We start from the raw sequence: 22069 nt of genomic DNA, 5'->3' as shown, positions 1-22069 counted from the left end.
GCTTTTTAACTTTAGCATAAGTCTTTAAATCTTACTTTAAGCTTTTTGATCTAAAGACTGCCAGAAATTTTTCAAATTGGTCAAAATCGACAATTCACTGTACTGAAAACAATGTAATATGTATATATAATACATTATTTGAAGGATTAAAACTTGGGCTTTCTACTAGTTAGAAATAAGATAACAAAGCATACAAAAGAATTATGCGCAATTTATGAAAGGTAGGATGTGACATCAAATGTGTATGATTTTTTTTAGCTTATGATTCTGTAAACAAATAAGGTTGAAGGCTATATATATTATGCTTTACTTTAGTACTATCTATATTGTAATGGGTATTTACATTAAATTTCATAGTTCGCAGAGAGATTGTAAATGAATAAACAAGATATAGAAAGCAAATGTTACAATTCTCATATTAGAGGAGACTGAGGATTTTTTCAAAAATATTACCATATAAAATTAAGAACTTAAAATTGAAATAATATTTGAATTTGATTTATTAATTGTGTTTTGATGCCAAGTTTCTTTGCATATAATGATAATAAACAATTGAATTGCATTTTGAATGTAACTTTCTAAAAGTTCTTGAAACATGCACTTTAACGTATCCATAGTGAATGTGTTAAGATTTAAGATATTACATACTTGAAAGAGAAAAAAAAACTGAAGCAATACTAGCAGTCAGAGAAGGTGAACAGGCTTATAAAAATTATTTATTAATAAAGGAGGGTGGAATCCAATGATTTACATGACAGGAAAGCCCACTAAGACATCAATACATGATTTGGCATTAACAGCTCTAATACATAGATCAATGATAGCCATGAAGTTACAGGACTTTCTTGCACCCTTGATGAACTGTATGAACAAAGCCTCCCAAAAATCTGAAAGGCACTGCAAAATTTTCTGTATAAGTTGAAGTGTTAACATCAGGATTAACAGTGATTTCAGAATTCATGAACAGAGCAAATGAAGCCATGAGTTTTACAATGTAGAAACTAGAAATATCTGACTTATGGCAGGAAAGCAGAATGTTTAGCTTCCCTAGCAGAGCTTGCTCAATAAGTCACACATAAGATGGGAAGGTGGAGAAGTTTATGTAAGTTGATTCAGGTGCTTCAAGTAATGTATTAAGAGAAGGAAAAGGAAACAGTAATAAAAACATTTACTCTTTTACAACAGGAATATGTATATTATTATCAACAAAATAATCAGTTTCTTTAACACTATGAAAAAAAGAAACTATACAGCACTTCCATGTTTTAAATGTCAGCTTGAAATTTGATTTTCTTCTTTACTTTCTATAAGATTATCATCAGAATCATCATGTATATTCTCCCTACATATATTTTTATATCCAGTAATTCCAGGATTTCCTGGAAGTAGACCTTGAAATGTCTTCAATTAAATTTTATTACCTTTTGCTATTATTTCAATATTAATGAATAACTATAATGAATTAAAGAATTATTAAGTTGCTCAACACATTTTTGTAGATAAAACATTTCTACTTTCTTTAGAAGTATTTATAATTATATGGTGATATGTATATGAATAAGGCCTGTTATGCATTATACATGTAGCACGTGTAATTAGACTTGTGTATGCAGATGTGACTGCAAACAACAAATAAAAAGGATTAATCATAGATATTCTATAACTAATTCAATGGTCATTGAAAGAGTAAAAATGACTCAACAATAAAGACTTAGAACACTGCAGTGGTATGTCTACTTCACTTAAACTTTTTAATTTACAAACCTTTTTCCAATGCAAGAGCTTTCTTCATAGGTCCAATGAGTTTATACATTGATCCACTACTGGTTACAACTGTGTGTCTGTCAAAGCATTGGACAATACCTGTACTCTTCCATCTTTCATCTGATTCTGTGTCACCACTTAAAAGGCAGAAAAATGTTAACAGTAATAATTTATTTTAAAAAATATATCTTAACTTAAAGCCAAACAAAATCCTGTAAGACAAAGAAGATTTAGCAAATTATTTTCCTAACCAAGTAGTTCCTTTGTTTGAAATCAATGGACAAAAAGTGCTCATTTGCTTGAACAAATTAGAAAATAAACACTTGTCAATAAAATAACAGATTTCAGTTCTAAGTTTTAAAAAAAATTATTTGCATCTGACTAACCTAAGTAGAGGTAGCATTTAATTGCACTAAAAATAATTTGCACTGGATTCATAGATAAATTGATTTTGCTTCATGGCATTTGTTTCTTTAAAAGGGAGGAAATAGAAGACATAGAGCATATTTTTTTAATTTGTAGCTCTTTCTGTGAATAAAAAAAGTTTAAAACAAATGATGAATTACAATATGTAACAAAATTTTTACTCTTTCTTGTTCCTGAGTAGAAAGTGTTATTTCCCAATTGCTTATGCCTAAAGTAAATAAAGTAAATGAAAAATGCCTATTTTTCTCTTCAAACTTTGCATTTGTGACCTGGGAGCATATAACAAAAACATGATGGGAGACTACATTTGGGAGCTAATACGTGAAAGTGATTTACATTACAGCTGCAAATCTCAAAAAACTACTTGCTTCTAAACATTTTTGTATAACTTTAGTGTAAATACATGTAAATCTTGATTCACATGTTTTATTCAGACCTTATGTAAATGAAAATGTGTAAATTTGCCCATCTTTACATAGAAAATAGGTTAATTTCTAAATTACATTATCCAGGTCACAAAAGCAAGGTTGAAGGGAATAATGGTCATTTTCTGTACTTTTACAACATAAGCAATTAAGAATTAACACATACTATCCACGAACAAAATCTGTGTTACATAGTATTATAGACAACAGAACATTATTCAGCAAGTTGACACAATTTTGAAAAAGATGATGTAGAAAGATTGTTCCAATGAGAAATAAATTACTGAGGAAGTTTAGGTCTAACCTCATTTACTATGAAATTAAATATTCCTGTAATTGTGGAGGAAAGAAAATTCAGTCAGAAATCAATAGCAACTGGTCAATGAGAAACAGCATAAGTACACTTTAGATATGATACTTTCCAATCAAACATGTTTACTTCATGTTGTCTTTCCCACTCTTTTTTCTTGGGTGGTTATAGATAACTTTTAAACATCACTGGTAATATAGTATATGTTCTGTGTCTGTGCATGTTGTGCATAAATATGCATATATACACATACAAACACACAGAGAGAGAACATTTCATACTATAATAGAACTCTTGCTTGAATGATACTGGAAAAATTTTTTGATTACACAATGTGTAACCTATAACTCCGTGAAATGTTTATCCTGTATGCATGTAGATTTGCAGTACAGGTCACGCTGTTCCTGTTTTGTCTCTGTGTCCTGTCAGAGAGAACTTTATTTTTCTCTATTTTCAAGGTGTAGATGTGATGACATGAAACATCACACAAGGATCTAATGCACTTGTACCATCTATATAATAGTTCTGTTTGTTGTATGTCCATGTAAATACTTCGCAGGGTATAAATGGATCTTCACTAGGTTCAAGCAGAAATGCACACAAATTATCAATTATGCATTCTGCAGTTTTTACAAGTGTTTCTGTGGGATTTTTTTTATCACTACTTCATCCCTGTTGATGGATCTTCACCAAATTTGACATTAAGATATGTTGGGTCCATGAGAGATACATTCAAATTTACAGTTTCACATTTGGTGTTTTGAAGGGTGTTTTGGGTTGTTTATTTCTTAAATTATACTTAAAGGAAACAACTTTTCATGTTCTAAGATAACTTTTCATTAATCATGAATTTACATAACTTCCGTCCAGTGTACAGGTACCTCAGCTAGTACGAACTAGGCTACCAGGTTAAATGTATTATTTATTTACTACTTCTTGATTATGATTATCTTAATTCTATTCAAAACAATGTGGCTTTCTTTCAACTTTGTGTTTGAAAGTCTGTTGTAACAGTATTATCTTTTAGTGCCTTATTCACGCATATATGCATGCATGAATACAGAGTTTAACCACATGACTGGATGCTAATATCAATAAGGAGCAGCTATTCACAGTCCCATTCTCACTCAGAAGAAGCAACAAATGATGATCAATTTTGATACTTGGCAGTTACATACTGACAGTATTTGTAGACTGTGTGAAATATCTTGTTACTAAATCATTAAACAGATTGGCAACTCACTTTATTTACACCAGTTAATATCCTAGTTGCAAAACTTAAGCATTATATATAAAACTTCAAGCTCTGAAGATACCATTTTTTACAATGTGATAATAATTATTATTTATCTTAGAAAATTATTAGTATCAAAGGCAAGTGAATAACAGAAAGGAAGTCATACTACCAAATTAACCAAATATATTTACAGCTCAGAAATAAATGTAACTAATTCTGTGTTGACATTGATAAAACCAAGCTCTTTCTCATTTTAAACATGCACATCAACTTCTAATAATTCATCACTTAAGGTCAGTGCGAGATTTACAGAAAACTAGTTTAGTATTTAACCTAAACAAGTTTTCTCTCTCTCTCTTTTTTAAATAAATTAAGATCATTATTCTCTAAATTCTACATTTTTTTCTTCATATTTCACTAAAACTTTATGTCTATTGGTAAAATTAATTTTAATAAAACATTAGCTGAGACAATGATTTGTTTATTCACCTGAATGATGACACCTTATATATATATTAAATTAAATAATTCGGTTAGGGAACCCTAAGATTCAGATATACTCATCCACTGTTTTGGACTGTGGACCAAGAAAAAAGCAACAAGCAAACAGCACCTGCTACATGAAATACCAACTTTTACCAAACAGCACAAAGAAATATCAATGAAAGACTGCAACTATAACTGAAAAAACAAAGTGTGCTTGGTAATACCACATCTAGAAACCAAAATTCTTGGATTCACAGTCTGATATATTAACCACTAAGACATGCTTGAACTAATTATGTTAGATAGAATGGGCTGGATAAAAGAAAAATAATGCTAATAATAATAATACAAGGTGGCTAAAAAAAAAAAAAGGAATTGCACTAAATGTGGTGTTTTCTCCTGTTTCAAATGGAAGACTTTTTTTACTTCCGAACAAAAACAACTCAAATAAGTTGCAGTTTGAGGTCATCTACTGTTTAGTGTGACTAAAATGTTATTTTGTGTTACCATTTATTTCTGTGAATCATAATAAAAGGTGTAATTTCAATATATGTTTTTTGTATTATCATTACAAGAGCAAAACTCAAGTGTCCCTATAAAAAAAGGTGCCCATAAGTATATATATCAAGTCATCTCATAAGTAATGCCTGAAAATTTAATACAGAAAGTGTATCATCATTTCTGTCTTTGTAGAAGGCTTTAATGACTAAAATATGTAGTAGGATGTGTATAAAAATGTTCAGAGAAATAAAAGAAACTAACCCAACTCAACTTTTCACATCATTAATCAAATAAACCCTTACGAAGATGGATGTGTCTGAGGAGCACATTAGGTATATAATGCTTTACTAGTTTAAAAAAGGCAATAGTGCAGTAGAAACTGCATGAAATATTCAAGGTATTTATGGTGCAGAGTCTCTCATTGAAAGAAGATGTCAAAGATGCTTTCAAAAGTTCAGATCAGGTGACCACAGCTTAAGTGATGCGCCACGTTCAGGTCGTCCTATTGAGTTTAATGATGACTTGTTGCTGGCTGCACTTGATGAAGATTGTGCTGTAACAGTGCAAGAACTAGTACAGAAGCTAGTTCAACAGTTCACAGTCATCTGCAACAGCTTGGAAAGGTGTCAAAACTTGGAAAATTGGTCCCCCATAATTAGAAACAAGCCAACCTGAGAACAAGAGTGTACATTTGCACTTCTCTGCAATCTCATGAACGTAACTCACCTTTGTTGGACAGGTTAGTGACTAGAAATGAAAAATGGATATCTTATAAAAATGTTAAGCACTGCAGACAATGGCTCAAAACAGTTAAACTGGATAAAGTGCAGCCCAAAATGGACTTCCACCATAGGAAAGTCTTGTTAAGCATTTGGTGGGATATTATTGGTGTGATCCACTTTGAGTTGCTGCCACTCAATGTAATGTCAACAGTTAGAGAGCTTGAATGTTACACTGAAAGAAAAGGGGCCTGCTTTGATCAATCCTTGTTACACCAGGATAATGTACAGCCCCATACAGTAAGGATCACATCTGTAAAGACTGATGAGTTAGACTGGGAAAAACTTCCACATCCTCCTTATTCTTCAGATCTTGTCCCATTTGATTTTCATCTATTCCAACGTTTGTAGAACTATCTTGATGCAAAAGAGCTTAGAACAAATGAAGATGTCAAAACTATCCTATCTACATTTTTCTCTTCCAAACCCCAAGAATTATACAGAAGTGGCATTCAGAAGCTTGTGAATCATTGTCAAGAAGTAATTAATAATAATGGAATGTACGTTATTGATTAACTAACATTAAAAGTGTTTGAAATCCTTTCTCTTTTTCTGAACCTAAAATCGGACATTACTTAAGGGATGACCTGATACATACGTATATGTTTATAGTGTTAAGGCTTAAAGATGCTCTTTAGACAATATATTTTCTAAAAAGCATCTATAAGCCTTAACACTATTTTTTATTTTATACAATAAAAAATTTGTTTAAAGTTTTGACAGTACTAAACACTAAAAACAAGAAAAAATACAAAACTCGCCTTAGTTTCCCTTCCACACAAACTCTGCCATTTTTCAGTGGGCACAATATCCAGTCACTGAGTCCTCTCCAACTTCTTTTGTCTTTGAAATTCTGAAATAATTTATGAATTGAAAGTTATAACCACAACTAAAAACTACACATTTAGACACATTCATATCACCATTATAAAAATACTGACATTATTACACATGATTTCAATGTACTGTGTAAAACATACCTGGATTTCTTTTAAGGTACCTGAAGACTGGCATTCAAAAGCTTTATCACCAAACGATACTAGAGAGAGTTCTGTGGCACTCTCCGAGTCATGCCCTAATTGTTCTCCATTATTTTTCTTTTCTTGATAATTTTGTCTTATGTTCTTCAAAATGCTAAGATAGTCATTTGCATTTTCTTTGCTTTCTGTACTATTTGTGTCTTTATTTAAAATAATTTTATGTTGTTTTTCATTTTCTCTGTTCTTACTGCTATTTATAAGAATATAATTTTCCTTGTTTACACTGCTATGTTCTGTAAGATTTCTAGATTTTGTCAGCTCAAAATGTTTCCTTTTTGTTGTTGAACTTGAGTAATTTGAATTGTTTTTCTTATTTTTCAGTATTTTGGCATCAGTTTTACAATGATCTTCTAAATTCCTTTTACCAACCTGCCTTGAAGAATGGTGGATAAGGTTATCAATGTTCTGATTAAAATTATTCTCAATACATTCTTCACTTCCAGCTTCATCGACTAAACTGCTCGAATTATCAACTTCTTGACAATTCTCTTGGGCTAAATCACTATCTGCTAAATCTGTTGATGAAACAACCTGGTCTATCCCAACGAATGAACAAACATCATTCTTTAGTCTTTTCAAGGAAGCTAAATGCTGTACTTTTAAAACCATTGACATGGGAGAAGGAACAACTTTTTTTACATTAGAAGATGAAAATACGGTGTGTGAAAAAAGAGAGGATGAATCAGATGTGTCCTCTTCAGAATATAAACTTTGCGTTGATGGTAAAACCAAAGGAGGGGGTGGAGGAACCATGCGATGATATGCCTACAGAAGAAAAACAATATATTTACACATTATTTAATTAACATAAAAAAGTTAACAGAAAATCTAATGACAGACTGTTACAAAACAAGTTCAAATAAACTTGTATGTAGTACAAACATTTCTCACTCAGTCTAAATTTGTGACCTACAGAAATAACTAGGAATTGCAAAGAAAGAAACCTTTACAGATGTATTAGCTAATATTAACAAACACCTCACATATTAGCTTTTCTCAATTTTGTGCTGCCCTTTATATGTATAATTCTGTTCTTTTGTTTGCTGCTAGCACTGAAACCCTCAACTAAATTTACATATTTCCAATTGTTGAACCTGCACCATAACTGAAAAATAAGTATGTGACTCATGTTGACTCCCTCTATATTGATTATTCAATCACTTTGAGACTTGGCAAGAAAAGATGAACCAAAAGAAGGCAGGATGAGTAGAAAGAAGTGTTAGAAGAGGTATCTATCAAAACCACATGGTGGAAAATGTTGACCTCTGATATGATACCACATAGCTGAAATCCCAAAGTGAAATGCTGGAGAAACCAGTGCAAAATTTACAGAGGATTGGCTCATTTGGAGATCATACTCCTATTGTAGTAAAGTATATTCTTCACTCACAATGATGATACAGTAGGTAGAAAACAAGTACTGTATATAATCTTAAGAGTGAAAAATAGACATGACATATGGTGTATTTGGCTAGGGCACATCAAATTGTACATAACAGGTCAACTACAGTAAAGTAACTTCCATTCTATGCCCTTAGGTAGTTGTGAAGGATCAGCACACATGACAAATCCAACACCAGGCCATCCAGGAACCCAGCATTCAGGCAAGAGTAGGATGAGGAAAGCATGTGTTGTGAGTCAACTCCAGTCCAAAACCAAGCAGCTTTGGGCATTTTTCATCTAGTCTAGCCCTACCAACCATATGAGTGAAGAACTATATTGGCTGGTCCTGCATATGTATCCAATATCAGACCACCCAGAAACCAACATTTGCACAGCAGTATGATGTGGAAAAGCTAGCTGGAGGGATATACTTATTTGGTGGGTCCTCTCCTGTCTAAAATCATTCTGAATTTGTCATCTACACCAACAGACTACTACTACCATATTCTCAACTAAGCAGAATTTTCACACTCAAGAGGAAGCTTCCATGGTCCACCACTCCAGCAGCTTGGAACTGGTGAGTGGTTAGGATTCTCATACTCCACTTGAAAAAAGAAGGGTGGATGGGGTAAAAGCATATTGAAGAGCCTAAAGAAACCCTATTTTTAAAAGCAGGCAAGTCTCACTTTATTTAACTAGGACCAGAGGAATGAGCAGTTATCCTGACACAGCTTTACTCACAATAGTAAATTAATACATAGAGAGAAACCTCTAGCAATCTTGTGGAACACCACATCTCATCAGTGAGGATTACAGACCAAAATAGCTGCATGGCATCGATTTCAATAAAATTATACCCTGATATGGTTCTAAGAAATATATCATAGCCCCTAAAAAGGTATCATAAAAAGGACGTAACCAATCATACCCAGTAAAGGTACTTACTTCAATATCTCAACGAAAAAGAGATGACCAGATAATAAAAATAATGTGCAAAGAAATAATAGAGGAGAGTCTACATGTTAGCATGCACAATTTCCTCAAAAAGGGTGATACAAGGAGATAACTACAAAGACAGAAAGGTGCCAAATTTTGTGAGAGAAGTTCTGAAAAGGTTGACAATAATACGCATCAAAAAAGTATATGCTAGACAGATTAGCTGCTGTAGCCAACTTATGAAAACAATTGAAGAAAGATCAAGGATAGGAGTTCCAAGGGATAAAGATACAGGAACAGTAACCATAACAAAAAGCAGCACAGCACAAATAACAGTGAATCACATAGATGGAACAGAGAAGACAACTGGGATAAGAATAAGAATAAAGGTGAGAAATAGACAAAAAGAAGGTAAGGGCGAATGTGCTCTTTCTCACATGAGCCACAGGCATTTTGAGGAGAAAAGCATGTTTGGTGTAAATATTAATATAAAAATGATGGAAAAGAGCAAAAGTCTGAATAGCATATTTATTACAAGGAAACAGCAACATTTAAAACAGAGTAAGAAAGGTATTAAGTAAAAAATGCTATAACAAACAAGAGACCAAAAGTTCAAATGGAAGGATAACAGCATGGAAAACAGCGTTTAAGTCCCAATCAGGAATGAGATGGAAGAAGATAGCAAAAATAATAAAAGAGGAAGAAAGGACATGAAACTTGACTAGGATGGGAAAATCAGAAAGTATTCAGAAGTTTGGCCCTGTAGCTAGCAGTCATAGTTAAAAGCAATAAGCCTTGATTCAATAGCCAAGTGAACAACAATGGGTGAAACCCACAAGCCTTGAACTCCCATATACACTAACAATCAGTAAATTTCAGCTATGTAATTTCTGCAAGTAAATTATTGGGTTATCCCATAAGTAATGCCCAAAAATTGAATACAGGAAGTGCATCATCATTTCTGTCCTTGCAGAAGGCTTTAATGACTAAGATATGTAATAGGACATGTATAAAAATGTTCAGACAAATAAAAGAAACTAACTCAACTCCTCTTTTCAGATCATTAATCAAGTAAATCCTTATGAAGATAGATGTGTCTGAGAAGCACATTAAGCATATAATGCTTTACAAGTTTAATAAAGGCAATAGTGCAGTAGAAACTGCACGAAACATTCAAGATGTTTATGGTGCATAGTCTCTCAATGAAAAAAATGTCAACTACAGCTTAACTGATGAACCACATTAAGGTCATCATATTCAGTTTAATGATGACTTACTGCTGGCTGCACTTAATGAAGATTGTGCTGTAACAATTGAAGAACTAGCACAGAATCTTAATTCAACCATTCAACAGTCCACTGTCATCTACACAGTTTGGAAATGTGTCAAAACGTGGAAAATGTGTACCCAGGATTAGACACAGGCCAACTTCAGGACATTTGCACTTCTCTGGACTATTGTGAAGATAACTCACCCGTTTTGGACAGGTTAGTGACTATAGATGAAAAATAGATATTTTATAAAACAGTTAAGTGCTGCAGACAATGGCTCAGTGCAGATACACTGGCTAAAGCACAGCACAAAATGGACCTTCACCCTAGGAAAGTCTTGTTAAGCATTCGGCGAGATATTGTTGGTGTGATCCACTTTGAGTTGCTGCCAGTCAATGTAACGATTACATCAGACTTCTATTGTCAACAGTTAAAGCACTTGAATGTTGCACTGAAAGAAAAGAGGCCTGCCTTGATCAATTGTAAAAATGTTGTGTTACACCAGAATAATGCATGGCCCCAGTGAGCAAAGAACACATCTGCAGAGATTGAAGAGCTAGACTGGGAAAAACTTCCACATCCTCCTTATTCTCCAGAACTTGCCTCATCTGATTATCATATATTCCAAGATTTATAGAACTATTTTGATAGAAAAGAGCTTGGAACACAGGAAGATGTCAAAACTATCCTCTCTATATTCTTTTCCTCCAAACCCCAAGAATTTTATGGAAGAGGTTTTCAGAGGCTTGTGAATCATTGGCAGGAAGTAATTAATAATAATGAAACATAAATTATTTACTAAATAACATTAAAAGTGTTTGAAATACTTTCTCTTTTTCTGAACCTAAAATCAGACATTACTTAAGGGATGACCTACAAGCCACCAACAAAAGTAGTGTGACTCATCCTCTTTACAGATGTGACTTTCTCTATTCCATTCTATGAAACTATCACTTCAGTTTGTGGCAGAAAATGGAAGCACCATTTTTAGTGGGGAGAAAAGGTTGGAAATGTGATAGAGATAAGTTCCCATCAGAAATACATTTTCAGTATAGAAAAATTATAACTTAAAATATAGTACATTACCTCTTCTCACATAAATAGCTAGAAGTCCACACTGGATAGGTGGAAGGACAGGTGCAAGAGAAGAAAATTACCATCATTCTAAAGTGTCTGAAGGACACATCTAGAGATGAGAGAATCAGATTCGAAGAACTGATGTGGAAGACGCACCACTTCTGAAACAGGTATACTCTTCATCCTTCAAAGAAAGGTGTAGTATATATGAGTAGAAAAACAGAGGAGCATATCCAAGACATAGGATGGGGATCATACCATATTCACCTCAAGTTATAGATAAGCAGGGTTCTCAAACCCAAGAGGAAGCCTCTATGATCTGCCACCCCGGTGCCTTGAAACTGGAAAATGGTAAGGACTCCTAAAATCCACTAAAAGAAAAGAGAAGTAAAATTGAGTGGAGTATCTGGAGGAATATCAACACCTGAGACAGTGCAATGAGTAACTATGAAACCCTATTATTAAAAGTAAATCATAAAAATTTATTCAATACAAGGCATGGCAGAGGTGAGCAGCTATCCCCTTCTACTTTACCCATAAAGTCTAGAATTGGCATATTTTTGAAGCAACACCATCACGAGCACAACCTATAATCAATCTTATGGAACATCCTATCCCAACATTGTGCATATCATAGCCATGGAACATAATAAGCAAGTCAACACGAGCACAACCTATAATCAATCTTATGGAATATTCCATCCCAACAGTGTGCATATCACAGCTGTGGAGTATAATAAGCAAGTCAACATAGCTCAAAAGTGTGGATTTTAAGCATTAAAGAATACCTGTTCAGACACCACTCATCATACAGCAGAATCCAAACAATGAATAATTATCATAAGAAGGGGAAACAAATCCTCCGAGAAAAAAAAAAAACTTGCACAGTCAAAGTCACACAGAAATCTGTAAAATTGGTATGGATAGAAGATGATAGTCTGAAGAGGAAAAACTGCAACCTTATACAAATAGTGAGAGACATACATAGTAGTAGTAATCCAAATGCCTGATTGAAGAAGTTCCTCCAGCAGATAACAAAGATGAGATACTGGAAAAAAGGTAGTTGATGAATTTGATAAGACACATAGAATAATGTATGAGAGGATGACGAAAGAGAAGAATTAGTCCATCAAATCAAAAGCTGAATACAACTACTCAGGATTTAAGAATAAAACCCCAAACAAAGGATGGTGCCATGGGATAAAGAGATGGGGAGAAGCATCACAAATGAAAACATTACACTCAGTATAACATCAAAGAGCATATACGTGACACAGACGTCTATCTGAATCAGGTCAAGTAAAAAGATGGGAAATGGAAGAAAGGGAAATCAGCAAAATGGAGGACTTGCCCTTCCTGGCGGCCAGGGTTTGGGGGAAGAAAAACACAATTCAGATAAAGAAGAAATGTATGATGATAAAAGAGTGCATAAACTATTGATGGCAAATAAAACAGACAACCTATTTCTCCAAGCTCATAAGAGAAGGAAACAAGTCTTAGTGGAAAGATAAAAAAAGGTACATGTAGAAAGCAGTTCTAATGGAGGTAATATGAGACAACACAGGACCACATTAACATGCCAGTTTGAAAGGGAAACTTGCTGGAGAGAATGATGAATACAGAAGGAAAGTAACAACAGCAAAAGTAAAGAAGATGAAAATTCCCTGCAGAATGTAGAAGAGCAAAACATGAGGGATGAAGTTGCCTGATAACCATAAATTGAGGAGAGAGAAGACCACTGATAAAAAAAATAAGTATGTAGCTCAGCAATACAAGAAATAATGGGCTGATCAGCTAAAAATACCTGTCCCACAGAACAACAGGGGAAAACATTCCATTTATTCTGATAAACTTTCATGGAGGAAGGGCAAAGGAAATGAGCCAGAAGGAAAACTACTCATCATAATAAGACTGATTTCCTTACTAAGCACCAGATAAAAACCAAGCACAAAGACAGCCGACAAGTTAAGCGGGATGAAGCACTGATAACCAAGGTTATTAAAGAAGAGAGGAAAAGAGAAAAAGAGGTAGTGGAAGGGTAAGTTGTAGTTGGATAAGCTAAGAAAACCATTGTTGAGATGGCCAGAGTGGAGCAATCAGAATAATTGACATAGAGTGGTATGGGTGGTCAAAATCATCCACTAAAGAAGGCAAAGAGGAGAATAAGCATACTGGCATTTGTTGGTCCAATCCTGATGAAAGGAACTGACAGCTATGGCAAGAGGATGACAGACTGGAGACTAAAACAGAAGAAGTTTGTGGTTGAGGGATGTGACAAAGGCATCAATGTGAAGAGTATACCACAGAAGGTAAAGCCAGAAACAAGAGGATCAAGAGACCACTCCACCAGATAGATTTTATCTGGATGAGAAAGGCAATCCACAACAAGACTGAAAGCTTCCTGAACCCAAACACGCAACCTATCTTGCATGTGCCAATAAAAGAAGATCCAACATATCAAAACATGGAAATTGAGAATGGGTTCCACTTTGATGATTAAGACAAACAACCACTGTGGAATTGTTGGAATGTATCATTACCAAACGATGTTTGGCCAGATGGAGGAAATGATCCAAGGTCCAATGTATAGCTATAAACTATAGAGTATTAATATGATACAACTTCTTAGCTGCAAACCAACCCCCAAAGCCTCCTGTTAATTAATTTATGCATCCATTTCATGGAAGGAAGTGACCCTGAAAATATGTATATCTGGATGAGGAGGAGGAAGCAAAACATCCACTAACATGTGTGTCCTGTCCAACCACCAATGCAGATCATCAACTATGGTATAAAGAAGGCAAATAAGAGCCTATAAAGTATCCCATGCATGATTTCACAGGTCAAGAAGAGCCCACACCAGCATGACATAGGGAAATAAGTGCATCCATGGAACACCACGTCCCCAAAAATGATAGAACTTCACAAGCTGAATAAGAGGGAACAGTAAGAATGTGGTAAACTGAAAGTTCCAAAGGAAGTTAAGGAGAAGAAGGCTAGGTCCAACTGAGATGGGTGTTGAAAAAACACACAAGTGGATCAGGTGTTGGGGAGACTGAAGGAAAGACTTCTTCAATTTGATTAACCAGCCCACTTAAGTCCCCTCCCAGCACAGCTGAAAAGTGTGACAAGCAGAAGATTCTTCTTCAGAATGAACTAACAGCAGCAGCCACCCATACAACAATGAAAATGTATCTGGGAGCATGGAGACGAAGAATAAAAACTCAAAGTAACAGAAAAAAGCATACAGTGTTGAAGCAAGTCCTAAGTGTAGTGCACAAAACTGATAGCTCATCCCTTGATGCAAACCAAAAATATGGTCGTGACTGTCTGGCTATCAGGATATCTAAACATTTTTGATCATCCATAAACCTGAACGAAAAGCCCATCTGAGGATGAGAAAAAATTCAAGGTAAAATGGGAAAAATTGAGAAATTGATTGAGGTGGGACAAATCTATGACAGGCAGCCAGCCCCTAGTTTTCTTGGGGACAATAAATTGCCTGGAATAATAAATGGTAGAAATATGATTCACATGTTCAACAGCCTGTTGAAACAGGTCTTGAACTGCCTCTGACAGATGTTGGCTGATAAAGAGATCCTGGTAAGTCAAACTGTTTGATAGATTATTGCAAATGTCCAAGAGAGAAAAAATAAAATGAAGATTGAAAAATGAATTGAACAATAGAGGTGTCAGCTGTATAATCAAAAACAATTAATTAAGAAGACCACTTCAAAAGTATAACTATTAAAGTTATATAGATAAAGCACACTTAAGCAAACTTTTTAAACAACTAAACACAACCATTGCCAAATAAAAAATGATAGTCTGGTAGAACTGAATAGAGGGAGTCAAATGCATAAGGAGTGTATGTGGCACTTTCATTGGTGGAGAGTTGTCACATGATAATTTGCATAAGACATATTTCAATGAGTCATTTCCAATGGAAGGTTGGAAGAAGGCTTGTTGCATGCATGAAAAAATTTTGTTTGTTGCATAGAAAAAGCAGCACTGAACAAGAATAGTTATTTACGTGAGAAGAGGTTATGTACCACATAGGCATTGTGTGTACACTTTACTCATAATAGTAAAGTTAGCTTTAATGGTTTACCTAACGAAATATTTTACAAACTATATGAAATAGCCAAAACAAAAAAACTGCATTTCTTGTTTAATGGAAAGATGTTCAATCAAACACAGTTAATATGATGTCTAGTTATGGCCCTATATTGACAAATCTATTTTTGTGTTATCATGAAAAAATCTGGTTAAAAGAATGCCTTTAAGAATTTAAAACACTGTCATATAAAAGACATGTGAATGATACTTTTACTGTATTTAAGAATGAAGAACAGGTAAAGAAATTTCTTAAACATCAAAATAAACAACATGGAAATATTAAACTTGCCATGGAAAAAACCAAAACTTACCTGCCATTCCTAAACACCCTGATCATCAAAAATAGTGAAATATGTGAAACAGTTTGTTTGTTTTTGAATTTCGTGCAAAGCTACATGAGGGCTATCTGTGCTAGCCATCCCTAATTTTGCAGTGTAAGACTAGAGGGAAGGCAGCTAGTCATCACTACTTACCCCCAACTCTTGGGCTAATCTTTTACCAATGAATAGTTGGATTGACCATCAAATTATAATGCCCCCACAGCTGAAAGGGCGAGCATGTTTGGTGCGACGAGGATTCGAACCCACAACCCTTGGATTACAAGTTGAACGCCTTGACTCACCTGGTCATGCCGGGCAAGTGTGAAACTGAAATTAACTATAAACCTGTTTTAAGTTTATATTTTAACTATAGCAGTTTCATTTCACAGAAGCTTAAAAAAACTCTGATAACAATCTTCGTACCCAGAGCTCAAACTTACCAACAAAACAGAACTATTTAAAAAGAAATTAATAACAATGAACATTATTTTAGAAAGAACTACATTCCAACAAATGTTATAACTAGTATAATCAAGAAAGCTTACACTTTATATATAATGTATCAAAACAAGACTATATAGCACTACAATTCACTAGTACATTTGCCTTGAAAACAAAGAAACAACTTAAAGACTCGACTATGCAATGCTTATCCACAAGTAAAACTTCGAAACATTTTTAAAGGAAGGATTTTGTTTAATAACAGAAAAACAAACCAAAGACATTAAAATTTCATTTCCATGTATAAATGCTCCATGTGTACTATAGTATATAAAGGATATACTACAAGAGAACTGGCAAACAGAGTAAAGGAACACAGTTTACTAGAGTATGTAGAAATATAAGATATTCTGAAACATTTGTTAGTTTGTAGTGATAATCCTGTAATTATTTAGCAGTTTTCAAATTATCAGTTTCATAAAATGATTATTTATTATGAATTAAATAGACAATGGTCGTTGGTGATTTAAATTCAGAATGAAACAGTCTAGTACAAATGAGTTTGTATTGAGAATGTAATTAAACTTATTTGGACAATTTCATAGCTGATCATTTGAGTAACAGAATATATAAAATATCTAACACAAATACACATACTTTACTTTGACCATTCAAACAGTACACTCAGCATTTAGTAAAACTGTCCAATTGCTGTTGTTATTTGTGTCAGTACTGTAATGCTTTAAGATCTTCATAATTCGCTAGATATTTTCATTTTATGTAATTTTACTGTTTGTGTCAGGCTCTTGTCACACGTAGTTACTTTAGTTAGCACTTGAAAATAGGTGAATAAAATTGTTTGAGCCCAAACTCCTAACAGAATTCAACAATTATCAAAAAACATAGTTTAAAATATGATAACCTCTTTATCCTCTCACTCAAGATTATTTTTCATTTACATATATTTCAAAACATAAAAAAATCTCATAATTAAATACTGAACTTATGTGACACTGACAGTCAATATGTGGCTAAAAATGATCCAACTATAAACTTTAAATATTTAACTTATAGAAATTGGTAGTTGAAAAACAGTTGAATTACAAATCATGAACTGGAAAGAGTTATATTAAATGTGATTATATCCATTTTTGAAACACTCGTGTACATTTGTTTAGATCATATACATATACATGATTTAAACAAATGTACATTATGCATATTATATATACATATTTTCTATTTTATCAAGCATTACATAATTTGCAAATGTTAGGATGATATATCATGTAATAATAAATTTTGTACTTTTCTTTCACAAGGGGACAGTTATTCCTATTCATTTATAAGTATTATCAACATAAAATCTGAGAAAAAGGCTTACCATTGAGATGTGCTTCAATGTAACTACTTCCTCAAAAATGTATCCAAAAAATTTGAAACATCAAATTAAAAATTTTTAATTACTGATTTCTACAAATAAGGTTAACCAACACAACATTATTAACATTTAAAAATACTGACAAGAATCTGCATGGTCTTAGCTAATACTATAGTAGGGTAACAATCATTAGATGTACTAATTTCAAAGAAAATACTCATCAACTAGTGTATGACTGAAATCTATAGCACCCTTTCTCAAAGATTGGGAAACTCATACGAATAGTGTAAATGTCAATCCCTTGAAGGTGGACAGAAATATGTTAAAAATAATTAAAGTACCAGGACCACACAAGGCTTTCCCAAGTGTAGAACATGAGATATAAAATATTAAAGATAGGATCTCATATCTGATCAGTCAATACTATCAGTAGGCAGATGTCTGAAGAATAGAAAATTGTTAATGTTACTCCTATTTTTGAAAGAGATAATAGTTACATGGAAATCAAAAGACATTTAGCTTCACTCACACAGTGGGAGGAAAAAAGTTTGATAAATGGATTCACTACATGCAAATCTGGACTAATAAATATTTTACAATGTTCTTACTAACTGCCATGATAAGAAGGATATCCATTTGATGTACACAGATGATCAAAAGAACAGTATGACTTGTACAGTGCTGGGATGATAGTAAGCAAAAAGGCTCCAGTTAAACTGGACTTTTCTTGCTGATACAGAACATGTAGTAATTTTGTATTGCATAGCATCACACTTTTCAACCCAATTTATCTATACTTGTAACTCAATTTCACCCTTGCATAGCACACACTGAAACAATTTTATTATAGAGAATGTGAAACCCTAATAAGAGAATTATGTAAATATTCTAAATTGTACAATTCTAGTCATTACAGTTCATAAGGGTAAGTAACGTTCAAGTTTGTATGTAATAATTATAAATATAGAGCATGTTTTTAAGAAGTTAGGTTTAAATTATGGCCTTTCTAAGAAACATTTTAGAACAGCATCTGATTTCTATTTTAGAGGATAGTTATATTTTGAATAGAAAAATAAATTATACGAGTTGGCATGGTGAGGAAAAACATTGTACAATAGCATTTTAATATTCAGTACAATTTTTTTTTTTCAACATTCTACAGAAAACAGTAATTTTTTGGATACTTTCCTTAAATTCAAGCAATTTAATGTAATTTTTTTCTACATTGCACATACCTGATATTTCCTTTCACCCATATGCTTGTAAACTGTGGTCCAATTTTCCCTCACTGCTATGCAAGCTTTTTAAACCAAATTATTTCCTGTAAATGGTAGAATATATTGAAATAATTTTGAATATGCAAATTACAAATCACATGACAAATGCAATATAAGGCCACTGTGGAACAGAATGTATTAAAATTACATTTTGATAATTATTGATTTAGGGAAGAATATGTAATAACTTTACACAAAACCCAAAAGAATAAAATCATACACTCAAACCATAAATATGTTCATTTAGGGAACTTAAAATTTCTAAGATAGGAATATCCTTGTATGTAATAGCATTGGTAAATGATGTAATGTAGAAAAATTTATAACAGTAGGACCACCTAAAAAGAGACCAACAACAAGTCATTCAATACATGGTAAGTAAAGTACAGAAGTCAGTGGCAAAAGTTGTCCTCTTGATCCAGTAATCAATATGTAACATAACCAAGAAGAATATCCTGATGGAAAAAGCCACAAAAGTGGCAAGTACACAAGTTACTTCCACAACATATTCATTTAATTCTCTCCTCAGATGGAGAGGACACAGGCACTCATGCTACTCCATATAAAATCACATCTGTCAAGTCACCAGTGCAACACCTTTAGATGTATGTGCTCTAAGAAATCATCATGGCTTACAGAAGGCAAGCATGAAATAGAAATGTGCTTCTGATGTCAGAAACGTATAACAAAGCCCTTTGCAATACAAATTACACTACAGAGCCATGCTATAGTGCTGAACAACTACCAGACACAGCATAATAGGATGTGATGAAATAGGCTTAAACAATGTATTTAAATTCCAAAATACTTTTAATACAAGATGTTCAACCTCTTTAGAAAGCCTCAGGGTTCAGTGCCTGAGCTTTGCTTTTTTATCCAAATTAATGATACTGATAGGGGCATAATTTGTCAATTAGAAGTTTGCTTATAAAATCTTTGCATTTCAAACTGTATTCATAATCAGGTGGTCAGTTGATAAATGACAAAACATTTGGTAAATGATCTTTAATTACAGCAAATGCAAGGTATTTCAGCTGTCATGATATGCATCACACATTTACTACATCTCTATTGGCTAATTCACTCTTTGTGACCTAACTCCCATGGCTTTAGGACATAAGCACCCAAGTCTTTTTTTTTTTAATTTTAAAGATGTTTAGAACAATGCATTATATATTTATAGCTTAATTAAAAATTCAATTAATATACACTAGTTTTTGAACATTCCATTTTCACGTGATAATGTTTTGTATCTAAAGTTACATATTTTAAAGAACACTACTTTGAACCACCAACATCATTGCAATAAGTCAGTGGCTCCAACCTTTTTTATGCCCTGCACTCCCAAAAAATTTTAATATGTTCTCGCACCCCTGGTTGGGAACCACTGCAATAAGTAGATAATTTTCTTCCATAACACTTTTGAGTTGATTTCCACTAATGTGACAACTATAATATAAATTAAAGTAGCTAACATTCATTCCTTCATGTTTACCACAATTAATGCCGCATATCATTTATTTACTCAATTTGCCAAATCCTTTCAGAAAACAACAGCATCATTTTCACAGTATTAGTGTCTGAGCCAATTATATCCAAAACATTAATATAATCACCAGCAAACTTTAACAATTTGTTTACCTTTCTCTTATCATTAATATCAGTACCATTCAAAGTTGTCAGAAGTAATGGTTCCAGATGAGAGTCTGAAGTATCCCACTTCAAATTCCAATCCAATTTAACTCAGTAAGTTAAATAATTAAACTGTTTACACACCTTTGCTTCATTTTGTCTAACTAATGCTTGCTTAATCCACTGAACCAATTTGTATAAAGTTATATTTTATAACATCTAACTTTAAGGGGAAACTTTATAAACATTTTAATGATAAGGGCTAACTTTAAGATTTTTCTAAGTTATAGTTTAGGGAATAGAACAACCTAATGATCCATCTAGGCTGTCCCATCACTAAACTATAAGTTACAACTAAGAAAAAAAACCTCAAACTTTCAAAGCCAACAGTTAATAATTAAATAATTATGAAACCTTCTTTTAGTTTAAAGTTATTAAACTCCCTTAAATTTACTGTTTCCACTCCCAATTTCACTCTAAACGTTCTGGTCCATCACATCTGAACACAATCTATAGTATTCTGTACTGGAAAAATAAAACTATCTTAGCTGAGATTTTCTTTACTATCTTTTAGTAGGAATACTACTAGTGTGTTTTTTTCTTATAGCAAAGCCACATCAGGCTATCTGCTGTGTTCACTGAGGTGAATCGAAACCCTGATTTTAGCGTTAGAAATCCGAAGACTTACCGCTGTTCCAGCAGGGGACAATACTGCAAGTACAAGACCTATCCATCTGTATCAGTATTACTCAGAGTTTGAAGAATGTCACAAATATTGAACTAGGTGGTTCTTTTTTTAAATTGACACTTTCCACTGTGCAAAAAAAAACAACAACAAAGTAAACTTTAAAGGACTATGCAGGGAACAGCAGCCCATCGATTACTAACACTGTAAGTTACACTGCGTAAGCAATTAAGTATTTAAAGTAGTAGTACTAGTTAGAATGCCAATAACATTAATAATACAATAAATAATTATAAATATTGAATGTCGACTACAAATTATTGTCACCATTGACAACAGAACTGTTTCGAAATTACATAATTTACAACTAATTAAATTACTAGTAATCAGTAATTTAGGGTATTTATGTATAAAAGTTTATTATAACATTCTTTGCAGTCCAATATTTGTTTAATATTTTAAAAACAGATTTAGAAAACCTACCTTTTTCATAATAATATGCAATGCACGAAATCTTAATTTTAAGCCTAATTTTTAATTAAAGTTAACCAATATTCCCGCTTTTCACCACAAGAGAGA

At 33.1% G+C, this 22069-nt stretch overlaps 1 protein-coding gene across 10 annotated transcripts in view; it reads right to left on the bottom strand.

Annotated features, from left to right (window-relative positions):
* Positions 1-22069, bottom strand: part of LOC143248924 (uncharacterized) — a 66356-nt gene extending 44287 nt beyond the window's left edge. For 6 of the 10 annotated variants that reach the window (XR_013027288.1, XM_076497916.1, XM_076497920.1 and 3 more), the window contains exons 1-6: positions 21974-22069; positions 21494-21619; positions 19132-19217; positions 6909-7733; positions 6690-6781; positions 1765-1901 (exon numbers count right to left, since the gene is read on the bottom strand). Coding sequence is in view for 9 of the 10 variants with exons in the window: in XM_076497916.1 (XP_076354031.1) it covers positions 1765-1901; positions 6690-6781; positions 6909-7733; positions 19132-19152 (1075 nt within the window). In the remaining variant the exon portion in view is untranslated. The remainder of the gene's footprint in view (positions 1-1764; positions 1902-6689; positions 6782-6908; positions 7734-19131; positions 19218-21493; positions 21620-21973) is intronic. The other 4 variants (XM_076497922.1, XM_076497925.1, XM_076497917.1 and 1 more) reach the window with 4 other exon arrangements.

Source organism: Tachypleus tridentatus, chromosome 4 (assembly GCF_004210375.1).
Source record: "Tachypleus tridentatus isolate NWPU-2018 chromosome 4, ASM421037v1, whole genome shotgun sequence".
Taxonomy (NCBI): Eukaryota; Metazoa; Arthropoda; class Merostomata; order Xiphosura; family Limulidae; genus Tachypleus; species Tachypleus tridentatus.
This window is presented reverse-complemented; position numbering and strand designations above follow the sequence as displayed.